Here is a 19,223-nt window from a genome sequence, read left to right on the forward strand (position 1 = left end):
AATGTATACTTAACATACAGGGATCCCCCCTCCCCTACTGAAATTCAGGCATCCTCTGAGGTAGGGAGCAGCTGCTCTGTATTTACAGACAGAAAGAATATATTTTCCTTTAAATATACAGCATGAAATTTTGGATAGCGGGAATGAGACTGTCCCAGCTGGAATTTGAACATCACTGGCAGCAGATTCGCTGTGACTGTGACGACTGTAATAATTTTTAGATGCTTTGGCTGCAAAAGCACGTGTGCCTAATTTATGTATGTGAGTACCGTAAGTGTGCTTTCAATCAAGTAATTATACAGGCAGATTAGCAGTGTAAATAGACATACATAAACATGAAACCCAGCAAAATAAGAAGCTCATTCAGGTAATATGCTATAGTTTGGAACTGATAGGTTTATATGTTCAAGCAGCTTTCCTTTTCAGTATTTTCTTTCCAAAGTCTGAATGAGACTAATGTGCACAAGCAGTTGTCCTCTGCATAGGTTTTAGTAACTGTTATTATACTAGTTCTGTTCTTCAGAAGCATTACAAAGCATGCCTCCTAAGCAATTATTTATTATTAATTTTTGCCAAAGCTGTAATAATGATATGGGGCAAGCTAGAATTTCTTCATATACTTTCTTCATCCAGTTTTGCCTGACATCTCTAATCTCTTTATTAGCTCTTTTCCTATGAAAAACAGTAGCAGTACACAGACAAAGCTCGACCATTTGTGTTAATGAGTTGCTATAGGTTTTTTTCTTTTATTCCTAGCTACGGAATATAATAGCGTAGGTAGTTCAGAAGAGCTTATCTTCCTCTTGCCTTTTCCATGAGGGTTTCTCTGTTTCCCTAGAAGTTCTGCTTGTTGTTTTTTTTCTTTATCACACTTTCTTGTAGCACAAGGATGGGATTACAGAGTTTTATGTTAATATCTTATATATTCAGATATATACAAGACAAACTATGTTGCTTTGCTGGAGCAGGATTCTTTTGTCAGTGTGCACAAAAGTTTTTGCCATTATAACTTGTGTGTGTCTGTATGAAGGTGTTGTGCTTATCTGTGGGAAAAGCCTTGCATGTGTTATAAGCACCTTCATTACTAGCCACCTTTAGGAAAGCTGCTTCCTTCTATTTGTATTTGATGTACTCAGGCTAAACTTCATCCAAAGGCTGAAATGTTTGGATAAACAGAGCATCAGATGAAGGGGGAGCCAGCTTATTCAGCGGAAGTTGTGCTATCAGTTCCTACCCTGCAATGCAAAAAAATCTAACTCTGCAGACTGACTGCCCTGTTCTGAAAGTGCAAAAAGCTGTGACTCACTTATTAGACTTCAGTTAAAATTAAAAAATAAATACATAAAAAGCTTAAACTCATTTTGACATCCAAGTGAAATAAAAGCCCTTGTTTCAAACAAGGGCTTGTGAGGGCCCATGTTTTCTGTGTCAAATAAGAACGTATGTCTACTTCTTAGTTAACCTCCATCTTACATGCCCTTCCTATGTTTGGCTGATACTGGAGTTGCTTCCAGGAGTAGTAAGAACTACTGCTAGAGGAGGAACTGGAGTTGCCTCCTCTGGATTGGTGATCTGGGCAATGTGCTGAGGGAATGGGACAGTGTGACTGACTGCAAAGTATGATTGGTAGAAAAAGTAGTTATCTGCAAGCAGGAGGCCTGTTGCACTGTTACATGAAAGCAGAATTTCTGAACATCTTTCTTCAGTCACTCCCAGTCTCCCGAAGTCATCTTCTATTTTGCCTCTTCCAAGCTGACCCATTGCAACTATGTCTTCCTTTGATGGAAAACATCTTGTGTCCTTTTATCAAGCTTCATAACCACCTTTGCCTTCTTATCCTCTTTTAAATGGTGATCCTCATTTCCAGATCCATTTCCTTTCTTGCACACAGCATATGTTGGTGATCAAGGCATAAACTCAAAAGGAACTGATTTAATTATCCATCAAGAAAGCAGCGAGTCCAGCAAGTGAGAGCTAGAAGGACTGAAGAATCTCCTGGCATCATTTCCTGTGACTCCCCAGTGAGACGAAACCTGGACATACAGCATGTACATCTTCAGCCACTGCTCTTCCTCGCTATGTCTGCAAAATCCAGGTTCATGTGCCAGAAGGAAGACACAGCTCACTCCAGTTAGGTGCCTGATTTTGAGCTCAGGATGTCAGAGGATTCTCACTGAATGCCCTGGCCCATTCATTGCAGCTTGGCTGGGAATTAATGCAATGGAGAGCAAAACTGCCTTCCATTATGGGCTTGTGCACCTGCAGCCAAGGTGTCAGCTACAAATATGGTTAGATTTCAATTTTTTAAAAGTATCTCTACCACAGACAAATCTACAGTACATGTGGAAATAGAAGATAGGTAGCAATATTCACATGGATGAAAATCCAAGTCATCCACTTTTTTCCTACCTAAGAAGATGTCCAAGAAGTAGGTGGTTGTCCTGATAATATGCCCTTTTCATCTGAGGAGAATAAATGTGTGTAAGGAAAGCATAGGCAATATGCTTCCTTAGTCGCATGTTCCTGGAGCCTTGCTGAAAATGAGAGAGTTTCTGAATGGAAAGACTGTGAGAATTGTTTGCATCAAGAGACATCAGATTGCAGTGCTAATTGGAAGCAGTTTGGAATTACATGACAAGCTAAGTCCTGGAGATAATTCAGAAAAATGTCACTTGCTGTCTCAGCCCTGTAACAGCCAGGACAGAGGCTTTAAGAAAAAAAACCCAAGAAACAACAAAACAACCTGTCAGTGTGTCAGATTTCATATTTCACCAGTGGTAGTAGAGTAGTATAGTTCTCTTTTTGTCGTCTATGAGATGTGAGATGGGAATATGGTGAGAGGATGATGTTTAAGTGCCAGACCTGTTGGCCATGTTTATTCTATGTCATTTCTTCCCACTGGTTTCTTGTTAAGAAGTTTTCTGTAAAGTCATTTTGAAACCACGTGGGCTCTGTGAGTTTTGCAGGATAGTGAAAGCCGAAGCAGGCAGTGATTGCACCAGGGCTGAGGAGAATTCTGCATGTCCTGGGTTAATCTCCAGTGAAGGGCCTACTTTAGTATGTGACTGGCAGCATGTGGAGGGTCAAGTAATTATCTGAGAAAGAAGACTGCTGGCTGTGGCTTTGAATGACAGGTTTGTGTCACTGAATAGAGATATATCTTTGAAGCAGTCTGGGGAAGATGCTTCCTGTGATGGAGCCTGTAAACTTTATCTGTGGTACAGGACATGTGGTCTGATACCTCATCCTGATGGTACACTTTGCTCTGTGCAAGGCACAGGACAATCTTCTCCCTGCAAAGATGATAGTTTAGTAAGGCCATTAAGAGAGAAGCAGTTACCATAATTTCTCTTCCACAGCATCTATGGCCATTTACTTCTTCAGGAACAGACCAGCGATGCTTTCCATGCTACTGTATTTTCTTTTCAACCATCTCCAAAAGACCACTGCATCTGATACGCTTAACTCCTTCCAGTCCAGTACTAAATGTTGCAGCCTTGCTAATGAGATTGAGATTTATGATTGTAAATCTCTAAGCCTTACTTTAAACATTTGAATTATTGTAATGCCTCTTATCTTTCAGGCAAAATCATTAGTTAACGATAGCATGCCTTTTGTTCAAATGGAAGAATCCTTTGAAAGTATGACTTTACTCCAAGATGTTCCTGTTCTTTAAAAAATTAAATTATTCTCATTTACATCTGTCATGAACTTGTCTATTTATTATAGATAAGAAAAAGCAAACATGAATACAAGCAGATCAAAGATGTACATGAGTCTTTAATCTTGTCCTTTCCTCTTGAAGAATGTGTAAAAAAAGAACTGAGACATTTCATTAGTTTAAGTAATAATAATGATAAGAAGGAATCACAAGCAGTTCCTGAACCAGGACATAATGGCTCTTGTCTTGCTGCATGTTATCAGTCTCTCTTTGATTTATATTAAAGAAACAAATAGCTGGCAAGAAATGTTTCCAAGTCTCGTCTGATCCCTCTATTTAAGGGAGACTATGAGAAAAATGTATCACATAAAAAGATGTTGTATAACTACAAGATACACCCTCACATGTAATAATTAGTTATGCTGGAAAGTTTATATGTAAATCTCGTATGAGAGCCAAGATCATTTTCACCTCTTTAGCCAGATCTAAAATTGTTCTCTGCTTTCAGTATTGCATGCATTTTGTCAGTCTTCCATGTCTTCCTGATCCAATAAGCTTACTCGCTGAATTTAATTCAGTGATTTTAATTGAATCTGAAGAACAAAGTGGTAATTTATTAATTGCATCTGTATGGTGATTAGCTCTCAATTTACAAACCATGTCCAGCTTCCTTCCATTTTTGGCTTCATGCTCTGAGGCTTCTCCTCCAGCTGGAAACCTACGGTGCTGACAGGCCCCTCTGAACTCCAGCACAGGCAGTGTTCCCAGCCTGAAAAGTTGAATGTCTCGTGAGTTACCAGAGCTCCTAAGTCTCCCTCCTATCTAACAACACATGGCTGGAAACATGGATGGAGAGGGGAGGTGAAGAGAAAAATTCAGGTCATTTCTTGGTGGCATATTGGGATATACTGTATCATGAACAGTTGTGAAACTGTCAAGAAGACATTGGAGTAAGTGTTGCTGCATGAAACTGTACAAGAAAGGCATTAAAAAACTGGAGAGAGCCCGGAGGATGGTCATCAGTATGGTCTGGGGACAGGAGCACATGACATCAGAAGAGAGGCAGAGGTAGCTCAGCTTACTAAGCCAGGAGAGGAGCAGAGGAGAGCAGAAAGGGTTCTACTTGCAGGCTTCAGCTGCATAATGGGTGGTTGGAGAGGAGGCATTCAGACTTTTCTTGGAGATGCACATAGAATGGACAAGGGTAATGGTCACAAATTACAACAAGGGAAATTCCATTTTGTATGTTAAAAAACCTCAGAAAACTGTGAGAGTGGTTAAACACTGGAAAAAATTATCCACAGAGGTTGTGAAATCTCCCTTCCTGGGCATAGTCAGAAGCTGACTGGACGCAGCTCTGACTTTGAAGTCGACCCAGCCTTGAGGAGGGAGTGGGAGTACATGACCTCTTAAAGACCTTTCCAGCCTGTGAGCCTGCCTCCAGATTACCTCGCTGTTTGGTTAGCACAAGTGAGCAGCCAAGTCCTTGGAGCACTGATGTAGGCACAAGCTCAACTGAACGGGGTGCAGAGGTAGATCTGCTTAGCAGTGGTTGTATGAACTGCCCCACAATGTTCACAGACTCTTGGAAGAGGCACGCATCTCCATCTTCGGCGTTTGAGAGCAGAGTGTTTTGCGTCAGGCTGTTGTTACATACTTTAATCCTGAGTGGCTGTGACCCTGCCAGTACATTAACAGTGTTTTGGAAATATGGGAGAACAGTCAGAAACACCACATGGTAAGCAATTCATGGTATGCTGGAGGGAAAGATAGAAAGGCAAAGAACAAGTAAATCGTTATGTATGGGAATGATGTTGCTGCAGGACTGTGTAGTGCTTTACGTGTAAGAAACTGCAAAAGCTTTTGCCTCATTTTTATAGCATGGAAACTATAAAGCTCCTATAAAGTAGGCAACTGTATTGCAGGAGGAGAGAACAGCAGAGAACATTGTTCATGGGGTTTGTGGTTGACAAATTAACAGTTCACTTTGAGCACTTACATCTTGCTGAAGATAATGAACTAGTTCTGGAACAATTTACAAATAAAGACGTTCTGAATCTTAAATCCAGTGTTCACTCTATTTACTAGCCCAGGCCTTCATTTAATAATGTATTTTTCACAAGTGTCATTAGAAAAAGAAAGGGAAGAAGTAGGGTGCACAAATAGCAGACTTGTTAAATACAGTGCTATTCACTGGAAGAGTGAGTAGCATCATGATGGGCTCATGTGCAGTCTCCACTGGAACTCCATTAAGACCAGCTTTGCCTCATCGGCCGCTGGTTACCAGCAAGCCTGGAATACCTACTGTGCCCTTACTGTGAATAACAGTATGACTGACCTCATCTGTTTATATTTATACAACACTGTCGTGTTTCATGTACAGTCACTTCAGATTATTAAGAAGCCTAGGGAGAAAAGGTGATTATTTTTGCACTAAGAGATACTCTTTGCTTAAGAGCAAATTTTGTATTACAGCGCCGGCTTGGAGATGCTGCAAAGAAAGCAATCAGCAAGCTGCAAGTCAGAACAATCAGGAAAGGTGATAAGGTAATTTTTCAAATTGCTCATTACCAAATGAAACTCTGTGCTGAGGATCCCTTCAGACCACTGGGTCAATGAGAAAGAATAGAAGTGGCAATTGCTTATTTAGCTACTATGTGTCCTTCAGGCAGGGCAAGGGGAGGGGTGGAGGTGGAATACTGGTAAGCCATTTGCTGATGGAATGAAGTAGAGAGAGAAAGTGATTCTGTGAAGATGCAGGAAATCCTGAGAGTTAAAACATGCTAACTAAATCTGCATGCTTCCCAGGGCACGTTTCCAACTGGAAATGTGTTGGAAAGTCTAACATTCTTGTCTTGAAATGCACTAGTGGATTTGCAGCATGCATCAGTGACAGTTTTACTTTGTCACTAGGCTCTTGTATGAAGAAATTAGCTGATAAAATCAAAAAAATGAAAATTATGAATATTCTCTTTTTTGTAGGAAACTGAGCCAGACTTTGATAACTGTGCTGTTTGTATTGAAGGCTACAAGCCCAATGATGTTGTCAGAATTTTGCCTTGCAGGTAAGTTGAAGGTGCTTTTAGCTCTGATATTCTCTCTACTTAAAGACAGGCTGCGTTCTCACAGGATCATACTGAGAGCTTGGGGAGGGATGGACAAGTTTATAATTTTGATTTATTCAAGATCTATTGGTAAAGATGCCTAAAATGCCTCTTTATTCAGCTTCAAGTGAAGTAGTGTTATGGTGGTGAGAACCTGAGTTTAGTGTGATAGTCAGAAATTTTGTCTGATCTTGACCTATTACAGAGTCTTCAGTAGGATTTTTAAACTAAAGGTTTTTATTCTTCTGTTTTCCTCACTGGTTTTCTATCAGTCCAGAATAAGTGCCTTAGAAGAGTTTGCCCCTGACTTCAAATTGAGCCCTGGGCACAGCAGCCAGGGATAGAGCAGGTTCTGCTCCCCATGGAGCTACTACTTTTGCTGTCCTGGGCCATGTCCAAGTGCTGGGAAAGGGATGACTTCTATCAAAAAAAAAAAAAGAAACCCAGCCATTGAAAGAGATGTGCTGAGTAGAAACAGTAAAGCAGAAAGGGAATGTGACAAAGACCACGTTACCTATTGCTGCCATGAAAATACTCTCAGGCATGTGGGACATGGAGGTGACAAGAAGAGCTACTGGGCTTGTTCTCTCTTTTCTTCCCTTCATGTGAATGTGCTCTGTGCAGCACAGAGTAGCAGTGATATGTCACAGGAGCACAGCTTCTTGCCACCCATAACAGCCGTATTCATCGCTCTGTGCCACTGTAGTGTCATTCATGAGGTGTTAGCTAATGAGGATTTCTCTAAAGAAATCAATTTCTTAGGAAGTTTCCTAGGAACAGTGATTCCTCTAGGAGAACAAGAGTAAGTGTTTGATTTTCCTAGAAATAGGAATCTCAAGTGCTGTACATACAAAGGAGAGAATTTTTTTTTTTTTGCTTAATAGTTTCTTTCTTCTGCTGCAGACATGTTCACTGGCTTTAGAAACCAAAATATTTGGGTCTTTTCCTGCTATGTTCTTCCCTAGTAGATATTTGAATATTAGAAGCTGTCCATTTCTGTTCATTCATGTGGCTCATTAAATCTGTTTACTGCCATCACTAAATGGCAAACTGAAAGCAACAGATTAATCATAGATTTGACCTACTGTAAATCCCCCACAATGACAAATTGCATGTGAACTCTTTTTTTTTTTTCTACAAACAGACACAAATACATCACTTGATGAAGCAGAAATACAGAAAAATGAGAAATTACCAGAAAATGTGGACTTTGGTTTGACATCAAGCCTGTTTTCGGAGAAGCATAACAAAGCTTGGAAATTTTGCATGATAGAGACAGGCAGTTTTTGGAGGTAGTTATACAACAGCAAAAAACACATCTAGGCTCTAGTTTTCACTTGTGTCTCACCTCCTAATTCAATGAGGCTCCAGACTGTCATCCACAGTGTTGAGTCAAACAGAGTGAATAGGAAACACATAGTTAACAGGTGATGTTCAGTTCTTGGCTGACTTAAAAGGTCGCCTAGAAAATGACTCATGTTAAAAGGCTAGCAGCAGCAGAACTGTCTGGTAAAATACTCACAGCTTGAGCCTCAGCAGTTTCGAATTATAAAAACTCAAAGATCTTTCTCAAGCAGCTATTTCACAAACCCTGGCTTTCCTGCTACACAAATTGTGAGGGCAGTATTTTACACATTCACATGGGTTTGGACTTGCAAGATAGGAAATTGTAGTCATGATTCCTTCTGCTGTTGTCAGTCTCATATCATCCAAAAAAAAAAAGGGTGGGGGGGAATTAATTTCTGACTCTGTTAAGTAAGTAGGAGAGCGTTAAAGACCTACAAACTCTGTAGGTTTCTTCCTCCAGCATCCTCACTTAAACTGTATGCAGTTTCTAGTATGGGAACTCATTAGACTGTTGTTTAATAAGAAGCTGGCATTTCACCAAGCCTTACAGAAGCCAGCACAGTATGACACCAGTGCTGGCTGACCTTAGTGTTTCTATACAGGGGGTGCTCAAGATCTAGAACTTTTTACCTGCAAAGCCAAATACTCCCCAGGAGCTGTACATGAAATATGCTGCTTTGTACTGCAGGCAGTACTGGGAAAATCTGCTAGCAGGCACACTCTGTTATAAAGCTCTGTATATCTTGAGATCTCTTTTTAAGGCTGGTGGAGCCTGAATTTCCTAAGAAATTGGTACCAAAAGCCCACCAGCCAATATTGCAGTGGATGAGCTCTGAAGTCATATAGATAGATGGTTACTGTACTTATGCTGTTTCCCCAAATGTCCGTCCTTTTCTGCTGGCAGAGAGCCGGCACTGGGATGGCCTGTTGTTACGTATTCTGCTCTGGAGAGCTAGGAAGAGAATTCAAGTTAACTTGTGCTTCTTCCTCTCTGCCCTCTTTAGCCAGCTCTCACCACTGACCGTATTAATAAACTTCACTCTACAGAATGTATTAAATAAATAAGGACTGACACTTGCTTTTTGAAAAAATGTTGGCTTGCAGCTGTTTTTATGTTTAATGGTAGCAAGCATCACTGAAGTTATCTTTGAGGGCACTGACACAACATCAAATGTAACCAAGTTCATTGTTCCCAGGGTGACGTCTCTTGTCATAGACCTAGTTCCTTCTGCTTGTCCTCCATCTCTAGCTTCAAAACACCTCTGTCCTTTCTGCTCTGGCTCTGGAGAAGTTGCTGATGCTGCTGCTCCCATTGTGTGCCTTTTACTGAACTTTTACTAAACTTCTACAGAGAGGCAAGACAGTTCTTTCAACCTCATTTCTACTAAGTTCTTCATAAGCTCTTTTTTTGGTTGTTTCATTTCTGTCACCAATAAACACACTTTCTGACCCCGTTCCAGCTCGTTCCTTTCCTCTGAACCTTCACTCCATGAACAACTGTGATTTCAGAGACTGCTTCAGTCCTCCTTTCTCTTTTTATTAGCTTCCTGTGAAAATTGTTTCATCGTATTCTTCCCTTTGATTCCTTCCTTTCATTTACCCTCATCATTATCATCTTTTGTCCTTCCTTCTTCCTCAAAAATAAACAAATAATACTGTACATGAACCCCCAAAAGCTCAACCCTTCTCACTGAATACTGCAGGGCTGCTCAGTGTCTCACCAAAACCCTTCTTAATCCTCTGCTTCAGTCCTATCTCTAGTCCAGGCAACTGATGCTCTTACTCAGGGTCCCTAGGGATGTACCTCTCTTTCTGCGTTTGTCTCCTTTTCTCTTAGCTTACGCTTCTGAGAAAAATGACGTGACTACTAGGTTTGTTTGCATGCAGTTTGGAAAGGTAGGACTAGGAATAGAAGGTGGGAAGCGAACAGTTAAGTTTCCCTTAACTTGGAAAAAAAGCTCCTCAAAATTGTTGGCAATCTGAAAGCTTTACAATAGTTTTACAACAATCATATTATTATTATAATTTTGAGATTAGCCTGAAATTGTGTTTTTTTTCTTGTATGATTAAAATTGCAGCTTTGCAGAAAATTTAAGTACATTTCAAACAAAAGTAATCTCCAGTTAAAAAATACAAAATGCTGTTTAGATAATAGTAAATTAAATGCTCTGGGACTTGGAGGTTCTTCTCCTTTCTTTGTGCTCCCTGAGCTTTACTCAGGCACACGCAGTCACAGGAGAGTGCCGGAGGGATCCCAGGAGGCCACCACCTCTGGAACGGTTACACAGGGACACTGCCCGTGTCATTCTTAGGAGTTTTTTCCAACACACTCTGCAGTCTCCTGGGATGAAGACTCCGCAGTTCCCCTGATAATTTATTGTAGTGCTTCACTACCCTGACTGTGGTGAAGTTTTTCCTGTTGTGTAACCTGGTCTCACTTGCTGCGCTTTAAACACATCATTGCATCTCTTATCCCTAGGAGAGGTGAAGAACAGTTGTTTCCTTTCTCTTTATGAAAGCCTTTGTTTTGTATGAGGATTGTTATGACATCTCCTCTCCTCTAGCCTTCCTCTCTCTCAACTAATCAAGTACAGTTCTTTTGAGAAACTTTTCAACCCATCCAAATGAACATAGTTTTGCAATGCCTGTGGTTGCACACATTTTTTTACTAGCTCTGACTCTGATTGTCAAAGCCATGTCCCGGGCCTGTACTTGAAATATCTCTCTTACTGTCTCCCTGTGTGGGTCATTACTTCTGAACTCATCCATGGTGCTTCTACCCTCTCTTTTCTTTTAAAACTTGCATCAGCCAGAACTACAGAGGGAGAGGGATTTTTGTTGCTATTGTTCTTTTTACATCTTTGTGTTACCATGTGACAGTGAAATATTGCAGTTGCTCTCTCATCTTACTTTGTGCTGGCCTTTATTTTGCCTGAATTTGGATGATAACCTTATCAAGACATCAAACAGTTGACAATTTGTTGAAAGTCTTAAGTATGTATATAATGCTATAGCTAATAATGAATAGAATAAGCTTTCAAATCCAAATCTGCAATGCCTGCCACCTCACTTCGCTGCACAAATGTTTACATTTTCAAAAGTAGTTATTATGAGGGCTCTAATCATATAATGTGGTACAAAAATTAAAAAATTCAGATCTTTATCTGATTTTGATAACATTCCATTTCTCCATAAATTTCTGTCAAATAATCAAGTTCTGTCTCTTGTACATATTAAATCTGAAATTAATAGAGCCATAATACACTGTGCTAATTTAGTATTGAGAAGTGCAAAGTGACATGATCTGTCATGTATTGAAATGGTAGGACTTATTTTAGAATATTGTTTTTTGAAGCCAACTTCAGGAACACTAAACTTCAGGTTTTCAAGTCTTTAAGGCATGAAAGTTCCAAGCTTTTGGTGATTAACAGACATTATGAAATGCTGTAATATGAACCACAACTTGACTGAGGCTTGCAAAGCTTGAACTGGAAGACAAAAGGGGGCTTTCTATGGTAAAATTACTTGGTAGCAGTTACTTTTTTTTTTTTTTAATCCAAAACAGATTTTGGAACTTTGTTTGGGTATTTTTGGGGTTTTTTTTTCCAAGAGAATAATAAATATCTCAGATTTTGTAAATGTGCTGATTATTTTGGCACTAACATGCTTCAGATGTTTGCCATTAAGCATATTTGTTTATGGATTTGAGTATATAATTAAAGAAAACCAATCACTATGAAGAATTTCATCATTATTTCAAATAGCTGAAAAACAAGATGTTGACTTTCAGTATTCTTCATGAATTAACATATGCAAGGAATTCTGTTGGTTAGACTTCTAAATGTAAAATCACACATGCTTGAGGACCTTACCTTTTTTTTTTCACCTATTCAGACTGCTTGCCCTGTGATGGGCTGAGTATGTCCCGCCTGAGATAAAAAGAAGGAAGAGTTACGCAGGACAGACAACAAAATTTGGTGCATTGTGGTTTTATCCATTAAGGCAAATCCTGTTTGGAAGGAGGGTTGTGAACTTATGTAGCCTTAGTAAAATGATTTAAACTTGAAGTATCACAACGCTTCATTTGCGCTCATCATGTTGACATACAGGATCAGATGAGGTTTGACAAAGTTTGGTATTGCAGCCAACTGATATAATTAGACTAGGTTGAACTTCCAAGAAGAGATTTGCCCTTTCCCATAGTTGTGTGAAGTCAGACTAAGTACAGGAATGCGATAATTTGCCATGTAGCTTTGTTTCACAAAGCACCCATTTCATCTAGAAATAGTGAGAAAAAAACATTGAAAAGAATAAGATTCTGAGTTTTCACAGTTTTGGCTTTGAATTTCTAGCGTTATTTAGGACTGAAGCCAGCTAATAAGCCAGCCAGCTACTATGTGGGCTGACACTGAGTTAGTAAGAGCCAGGGTTGCAAATAGATAGTGGTGAAAGTGCACCTCAATATCTTAGACCAAGTTGAAAGCCCATGTGTATCTTGTGTGAGAGAGGTTGGAACACAATACAGCAGCCAACCCATTCGGCTGAATACATACTGTGTAAATATTTAAAATTGGTGCATTAAGTGATTCTGTCTTTCTTAGAGATTGTATTTCCTTGTGGAGGCTGGTATGTGCTCCAGGTGGAGCCTTAGAATCATAGAATCATTTAGATTGGAAAAGACCTTTAAGATCATCAAGTCCAACCATCACTGCCAAGTCCCACTAAACCATGCCGCTAAGTGCCATGTCTTTTGAATAGAGATGGTGACTCAGCCACTTCCCTGGGCAGCCTGTTCCAATGCTTGACAACCCTTTCAAAGAAGAGATTTTTCCTAATAGCCAATCTAAACCTACCCCGGTGCAACTTAAGGCCATTTCCTCTTGTCCTATCACTTCTTACTTGAGAAGAAACCAGCACCCACGTTGATACAACCTCCTTTCAGGTAGAGGTTACCTGAGAGAGCAAAGCCTCCTTTTCTCCAAACTAAACAACCCCAGTTCTCTTAGCTGTTCCTCGTAAGACTTGTGCTCCAGACCCTTCACCAGCTTTGTTGCCCTACTTTGGACCCACTCCAGCACCTCAGTGTCTCTTTTGTAGTGAGGGGCCCAGAACTGAACACAGGATTTGAGGTGCAGCCTCACCAGTGGTGAGTACAGGGGGACAATCACTTCCCTGGCCCTGCTGGCCACACAGGTTCTGATACTAGCCAGGATGCTATTGGCATTCTTGGCCATCTGGGCACTGCTGGCTCATATTCAGCTGTCGACCAACACCCCAAGGTCTTTTTCACCAGGCAGTTTTCCAGCCACTCTTCCCTAAGACTGTAACAGCATTGCATGGGGTTGTTGCAACCCAACGGCAGGATCCGGCTCTGAACCTTGTTGAACCTCATACAGTTGTCCGTGGGAGCTGTGAGCTGTGTCTACCTGTGGTTACCTGATGGGTTTGTGTGGCTTCAGCACAGGGAAAGGTGGGCTGCAGACTGCGCAGATCTAAAAGTTCAAGCAGAATGTAAAACTTCAAGCAGACTGAAACAAGACTTTCAGGCTCTGACAAGTAAAATGTGTGACACCTGTTGCAAGCCTTAGAAAGGAAATCTTTCTAGAGCTGATCTGCATGGTGTGTCAAAACAAGCAAATTAGTTTTACTTTGCACCTTTAGAGCAAGACTGTGTATGTATATCAAGCATCATACTTCAGAATAGGATACCCTCTTTCAATTTTGCTGAAGTTGTTATTATTAAGTTATATTAGTTAAACTAAGGTCCTTTCCAACTGAAATATTCTAACTGATTAAAAAGGATTTTTAGGAAGGCAAGTCAATTTTCAGTTTCCTACATGCCACTGTAATTTCTGAGGCTGTGTGCATGGTAGGAAACATTACTCTTTTTCTTCAGGAGTGTTGCTGAACAAACTTCACAGGCTTGGGCTGAGCCCCTTCTCCTCTACTTGGCCTACTCAACAGCATTTCTTAAATCCCAAACCCCACATTCCTGCCTTTTATAACGTTTGTACTCTATAACCACAGGGTAACAGAATATGCTCACAAGAGAAGACACAATCTGTCAGTCAGGTACACACACTAAATATCTCTATATTCAATCTCAGTTTGTGTGAGGCAAAGCTAGACAAGAAGCTTTCTGTTCCTGCACCTGGATAATGTCTAAGAAAAGTGGCCCCCAGCAGCTACAGGACTTAGGAGGTTGCTTAGTGGTCACTTCATACAAAGCACAGGATTAGCAACAACTCCTTCAGGGCTGGAATTGTTTAGGAGCTCACTCTGATGGGCAACTTCTAAAGAGCAGGAAAGTCAGGGAGAACATTTTAAACAGTATCATCCTGTTTTTTCCATTTAAATGAAAAGTAGTATTTTTTTCTTAGTTTACTTTCTTTCCTGCATTCTGAGAAATACCCAACCGCCAATGGCTTCACATTTAAATTATATGTAATCAGGTTTGTCTGCAGAGCCATCAAGACATACTAATGCAATTTTCACCTTTACCATCAAGCAGGTTTTGTCTACTGACCTTTAACATTTAAAGAACATGGGTTTTGCTGATGCATTTTGTGTGGTTTTTTTCTAATTCTCTAATTATGTACATACCTGTTTTTCTAAACTCAGTGTGCACATGTGCTTGAGATGCTACAGAAATATTTTTAGTCTTGTGTGCGTAGGATGTAGTTTTGCAGTCCTTGCAGACATCACAAAGCACACCATTTGAAATACTCTCACTTCACTGAATTCAGAAGTGTCTGGTACTAAGAGGTAAATTGTGCTGTGGTGGATTCAAATTAAAATACCCTGGTTTTCATTGCAGGCATCTTTTCCACAAGTCCTGCGTAGACCCCTGGCTGCTAGACCATCGTACCTGCCCGATGTGTAAAATGAATATTCTAAAAGCTCTAGGGATCCCGGTAAGCACGTCGCAGAGCAGCCGGTCGGGGCAGGAGGGAAATACCAGCTACTTGGGTATATCCTTAGCCCTTTGCCTCTCTGTTCCCATCTTTCTCTTCTTGCCATGTTATTGATTTATTAAGGGGAGTACAAGCTGAAATGTCTGGCTCTACCCCTCTTCGCACCACTTTGATTAGCAAGAAAGAGCGTATATATGGGGGTTGGTTGGGTGTTGGGATTTGTGTGTCTGTGGTTGCCTGCTTTGTGGAGCAGAGGATTGTTTACTGGTGTTTGGTGGATTTATAGATTCTTTCACATAGATTTTGTTTGTGTTTTAACTCAGGACTGGATTTATTTTTTTTTTTGATCATGCTCTTAGTTCAAATCTCAAAGCACAAGGTCTGCAAATAGTATTTTCCCTGCTATACTAGTTGACGACAACTAATTGCTTATTCTGAGGAGCAAAATCTTTTCTTTCTGTCAAATTTCTCTTCAAGTCTATCTCTAGCAATCTCTGTACTCCTAATTCCAATTAGGAGGCATTTCTCCCAGTAACTAAGCATGTGGCAGACCACATGACATACAAGAAATTATTAAGCTCTTTGTTATTTGGAACATTCAGATGTGGTTAGAAGCTGCCAAAGCAATTGATCTTTTTAGGTTGCATGTTTACATTTAGATAGTGTGTTTCCTGTCTGCCATACAGATTCCTAACCGCAGCTATCACAGAGATCACGAACTTCACCAGGAAGAAGTGAGTCACTTTCTCACACTGTGCGAGGCTTGCCATGTGAGAGTGAAGTTCAATACTCCAACACCATAGGCTGATGCATTAACAGGTGCTGTAAATACCCTCCCCAGTTACAGATGGTGACATGCTCGCTGACATACGAAAGAGCTATATAAAGTAACATAGCTCATGTGAACATACCAGGGGAGCTGATACAGCCATTCTCCAAGAGTTCATTTTCATGGAGACTGGGAAGCCACGCAGGTTGCTGCAGAAGAGTTTCCACAGCGAGTGATAAAGTATGTTTTTACTGAAGTAGGCAGATACGTTAATCAATCTAATACAATCCAAGACAAAAACTTCAAATGGGAAAAATGAAGTATTGTAGTTAGGGTAACATGTTATTACAGTTGGTCTACTTTTCTTCTGCTAAGCCATGTGTATTTGTCTTTAGAATGTTAAAAGATGACAGAACTGTTAAATCAGTATTTGAGATGCCAGGAAAAAACAGAATGAAGGCTGCCTCTGCCATTCAGCATCTCTGCGCCCAAGTTAATACAGAAATTTTTCCCCAGGTTCCATGTCTCAGCTCACAGGCCTGCCAGTGAACAGTTATGCAGGATTTTGACACCTCTTTTCTGTACCCAGTATATTGTTCTATGGCTTTCTTCTGCACCATGCAGGACCTTACGATCTCTGCTCTCACACTGGTCCATTGACATTTTTGCCCAAGCATTTCATTAACATGCTTTTCATCCAGCTTCATAAACAGGGGATATAAATAAAGTAGACCTCTACTTTCTGGAGGCCTGCAGTGAGATGCTAAGGTCTTCCCAGAAAGTTTAGTACCTTTAGTATTTACATACTAATGTAAAGAGACCAGAATACGTCTCTCATTGATTTCACTGGCAGCTGCTGAAGGCTAAGCGTGTCCACAGACTGTATGAGGCTGGGTACATCAAGGGAAAAGGCCCAGAGGCAATGTGCAAGGGTTTTGGTTTATGTGACTGGCTCTTACTACATATGAACAGCTCTGTGGTGGCAGGTGTATAACCTAATTGCCAGGAATAATTAAAAGTGACATTCAGTTTCCTCAGCCACCGTTTCTCTTCTCACAGCTCCATCTGGTTCTCTCTGTACTGCTTAGCAGAAGGGGGTCCATCCTGCTCCCTTCAGTAAGAGCGTTCCACATGGAGCTTTTGTGGAAATAATTGTACTGGGCATGTAATTAAAGAATTAAAAAAAATTTACCACTGAAACCAACATAAACAACTGGGTCACATTAAGATTTCAGAATCGGCCTCAGTGCTGGTCTCACAGTCAAGTGCTAGAATGTTAATGTTCCACTAGCAACGTTTGTTTAGTGGATTTTATTGTATGAATTTCTGTTAAAAATTCCCTAGGTTGTTCTAAGAAAACAAACTGAAAACAGCCTGCTCCATCATTTGGAGGAAGCATACTGGCTCCCACCCGCATGGATCATCAGTTAGGTTCATAAGGAGAGAGCTGCATGATAGAGCCTTACCCCTCAAGGTGACTTATAGCAGGAGATGTTGTCCATGGGAGCTGGTAGCAGATGATAGCCTTCATGTCAGGGGTTTCCTCTGAATGGCTGACAGCAAAGGAAGCGGGAGTCTGAGAGCACCTGGTAGATGGGGGTTAAAAATTCCTATACTGCTATCAGTTGCTTCTCTGCCTCTGCTTTCTCTGCCTTCTCTTTCTAAACTATGCCTCAACTCCTGCTCCTCCTTCTCCTACACAGTCGCCTTTTCTGCTTCTTTGCATAACTTCTCCTGCCCAACCTTTATCCTTTGGAGCTCATGCCCTGGTGTCGCTGCTCACGCTCCCTGCTCACCTCTCAGGACGTGTTCTCCACCCGCACAGAAATTGTGCATCCTCACCTCTCCCACTGCCTGGCACCAGCTGAGGGCACCCCATTGCGGGCATCAGTCCTGTGGGGTGCTTTCTTGTGCTACCATAAGCTTGCAGGCACCATGCAAAGCCCAGTTCTCTTTGGAGAGTGTAGTTGTCGGTCCTGAATAACGCACCAGTCTCTATCAGAGGCTTTCAGAGGCTCATAACTTAGCCAGATGTCAGTAGGCTGTTGTGGGAAAAGATGTTTCCCTGGAAGAAGCTGTAAAGCTCTAGGGCTTCTCAGTGATAGGTGGCAAACATTTCTGTAGAGGGGATAAAGCAAAATGCCGCTGTCTAACCACATTCTTGAGGCTTGCTGAGCCATCTTAGCTGAAATTTCGCACACAGAAAAGCAGCCTTAGGCAGGCAGCAGTCTCTGATGGGAGACTTGAGAGCAAATTTGCCAAAGTCCTTTTGCAGGCTTTTACAATGGGAGGAATGAGGAAATCTTACCATAGGTAGGGCTAATGTGCTGGGTTTTTTTCCTGCCAGCTGCATGTTTGTCCTATGGTTGTTATTAAAGAGCTGGCTTGCGTGACTGTGGATATATTGTGCTTCATTTAGCATCAATACTCAGGATTTTCCAGGAAATGATTGGTTAAAACTCAAATATCTAAATGTTTCAATTCACTTCACATCTAAACTCTCCATTTATTTTGTAACAGAGGCTTCAAACATTATCTTCCCTAGAACAAGGTTCCCCAGGCTGCCGTGAGGCACCAAAATGACTGCAGTCATTTTCACGGTAGCTGAGCACCCTAACATCTCCGCTTTTCACCATGGCACTCTGTAGCTCCAGAGGGTTATTAACTAACTATCCATCAGAAAATGGTTGGTGTAACCTTTTCCACTGACTCTTTGCTGGTGAGTCCAGCTCAGACTGTGGAGCTATTACAGCTCATTTGGCTGTAATATTTGAAGTGAATTATGGGTGAAAGTGTCTTTCACTTTCAGAGACTTACATTGCTGTTGGGATGATCATATCACATTAAATAGTTTCCCCTGCTTCTCCTCCTTTTCTGCAAATATCTGCTGGATATGCAGACAGCTGCATTTTTGGCAGCTGACTGGATGACTTGAAGCTATTCACTAAGAGCCTTAGCCAAACCCTCAGAAGTCAATACAAAGCCTTCCCTTGACTTTAGTGGAATTGTGCCCTCAAAGCACTTACATGCAGGGAATGAGTGAAACCAATATAATTAAACTTAGCAAACGTATCTGGGTCACTCTGACAGCAAAAGCCATAATGTATTTTTTTCGATCAGTATTTCATATCATTAGTGTTATAGTATGCTGCTTAGTTTGGGGTATTTTTTTTCCAACTAAAATGATTCAGGAGTAAGGGGATTAATTATATCAAGCAATGCTATTTTTGCATCTTTAATGTTTGTTTTGCTTTCAATTGTTTTTCCCTGTTTTTAAAGGTTTAAAAGTTAGTGATAAAACGCCATTCTAGGAATAATCAGAATCAGAGCAAAGGACAGGAAACTGATGCCCTGAAAAAAAACTTTGAAATAGTTTTTCCTATAGTAGAGAAGAAAACACAGGCCTTTTTTTCCTTTAAGATACACTG

At 40.8% G+C, this 19,223-nt stretch overlaps 1 protein-coding gene across 2 annotated transcripts in view; it reads left to right on the plus strand.

Annotated features, from left to right (window-relative positions):
* Positions 1-19,223, plus strand: part of RNF150 (ring finger protein 150) — a 133,568-nt gene that overhangs the window by 77,367 nt on the left and 36,978 nt on the right. For both annotated transcript variants that reach the window (XM_030492664.1, XM_030492663.1), the window contains exons 3-5: positions 6,137-6,208; positions 6,644-6,726; positions 14,930-15,026. In XM_030492664.1, the coding sequence (XP_030348524.1) occupies positions 6,137-6,208; positions 6,644-6,726; positions 14,930-15,026 (252 nt within the window). The remainder of the gene's footprint in view (positions 1-6,136; positions 6,209-6,643; positions 6,727-14,929; positions 15,027-19,223) is intronic.

The sequence above is a fragment of the Strigops habroptila genome, chromosome 7 (assembly GCF_004027225.2).
Source record: "Strigops habroptila isolate Jane chromosome 7, bStrHab1.2.pri, whole genome shotgun sequence".
NCBI classification, from domain to species: domain Eukaryota; kingdom Metazoa; phylum Chordata; class Aves; order Psittaciformes; family Psittacidae; genus Strigops; species Strigops habroptila.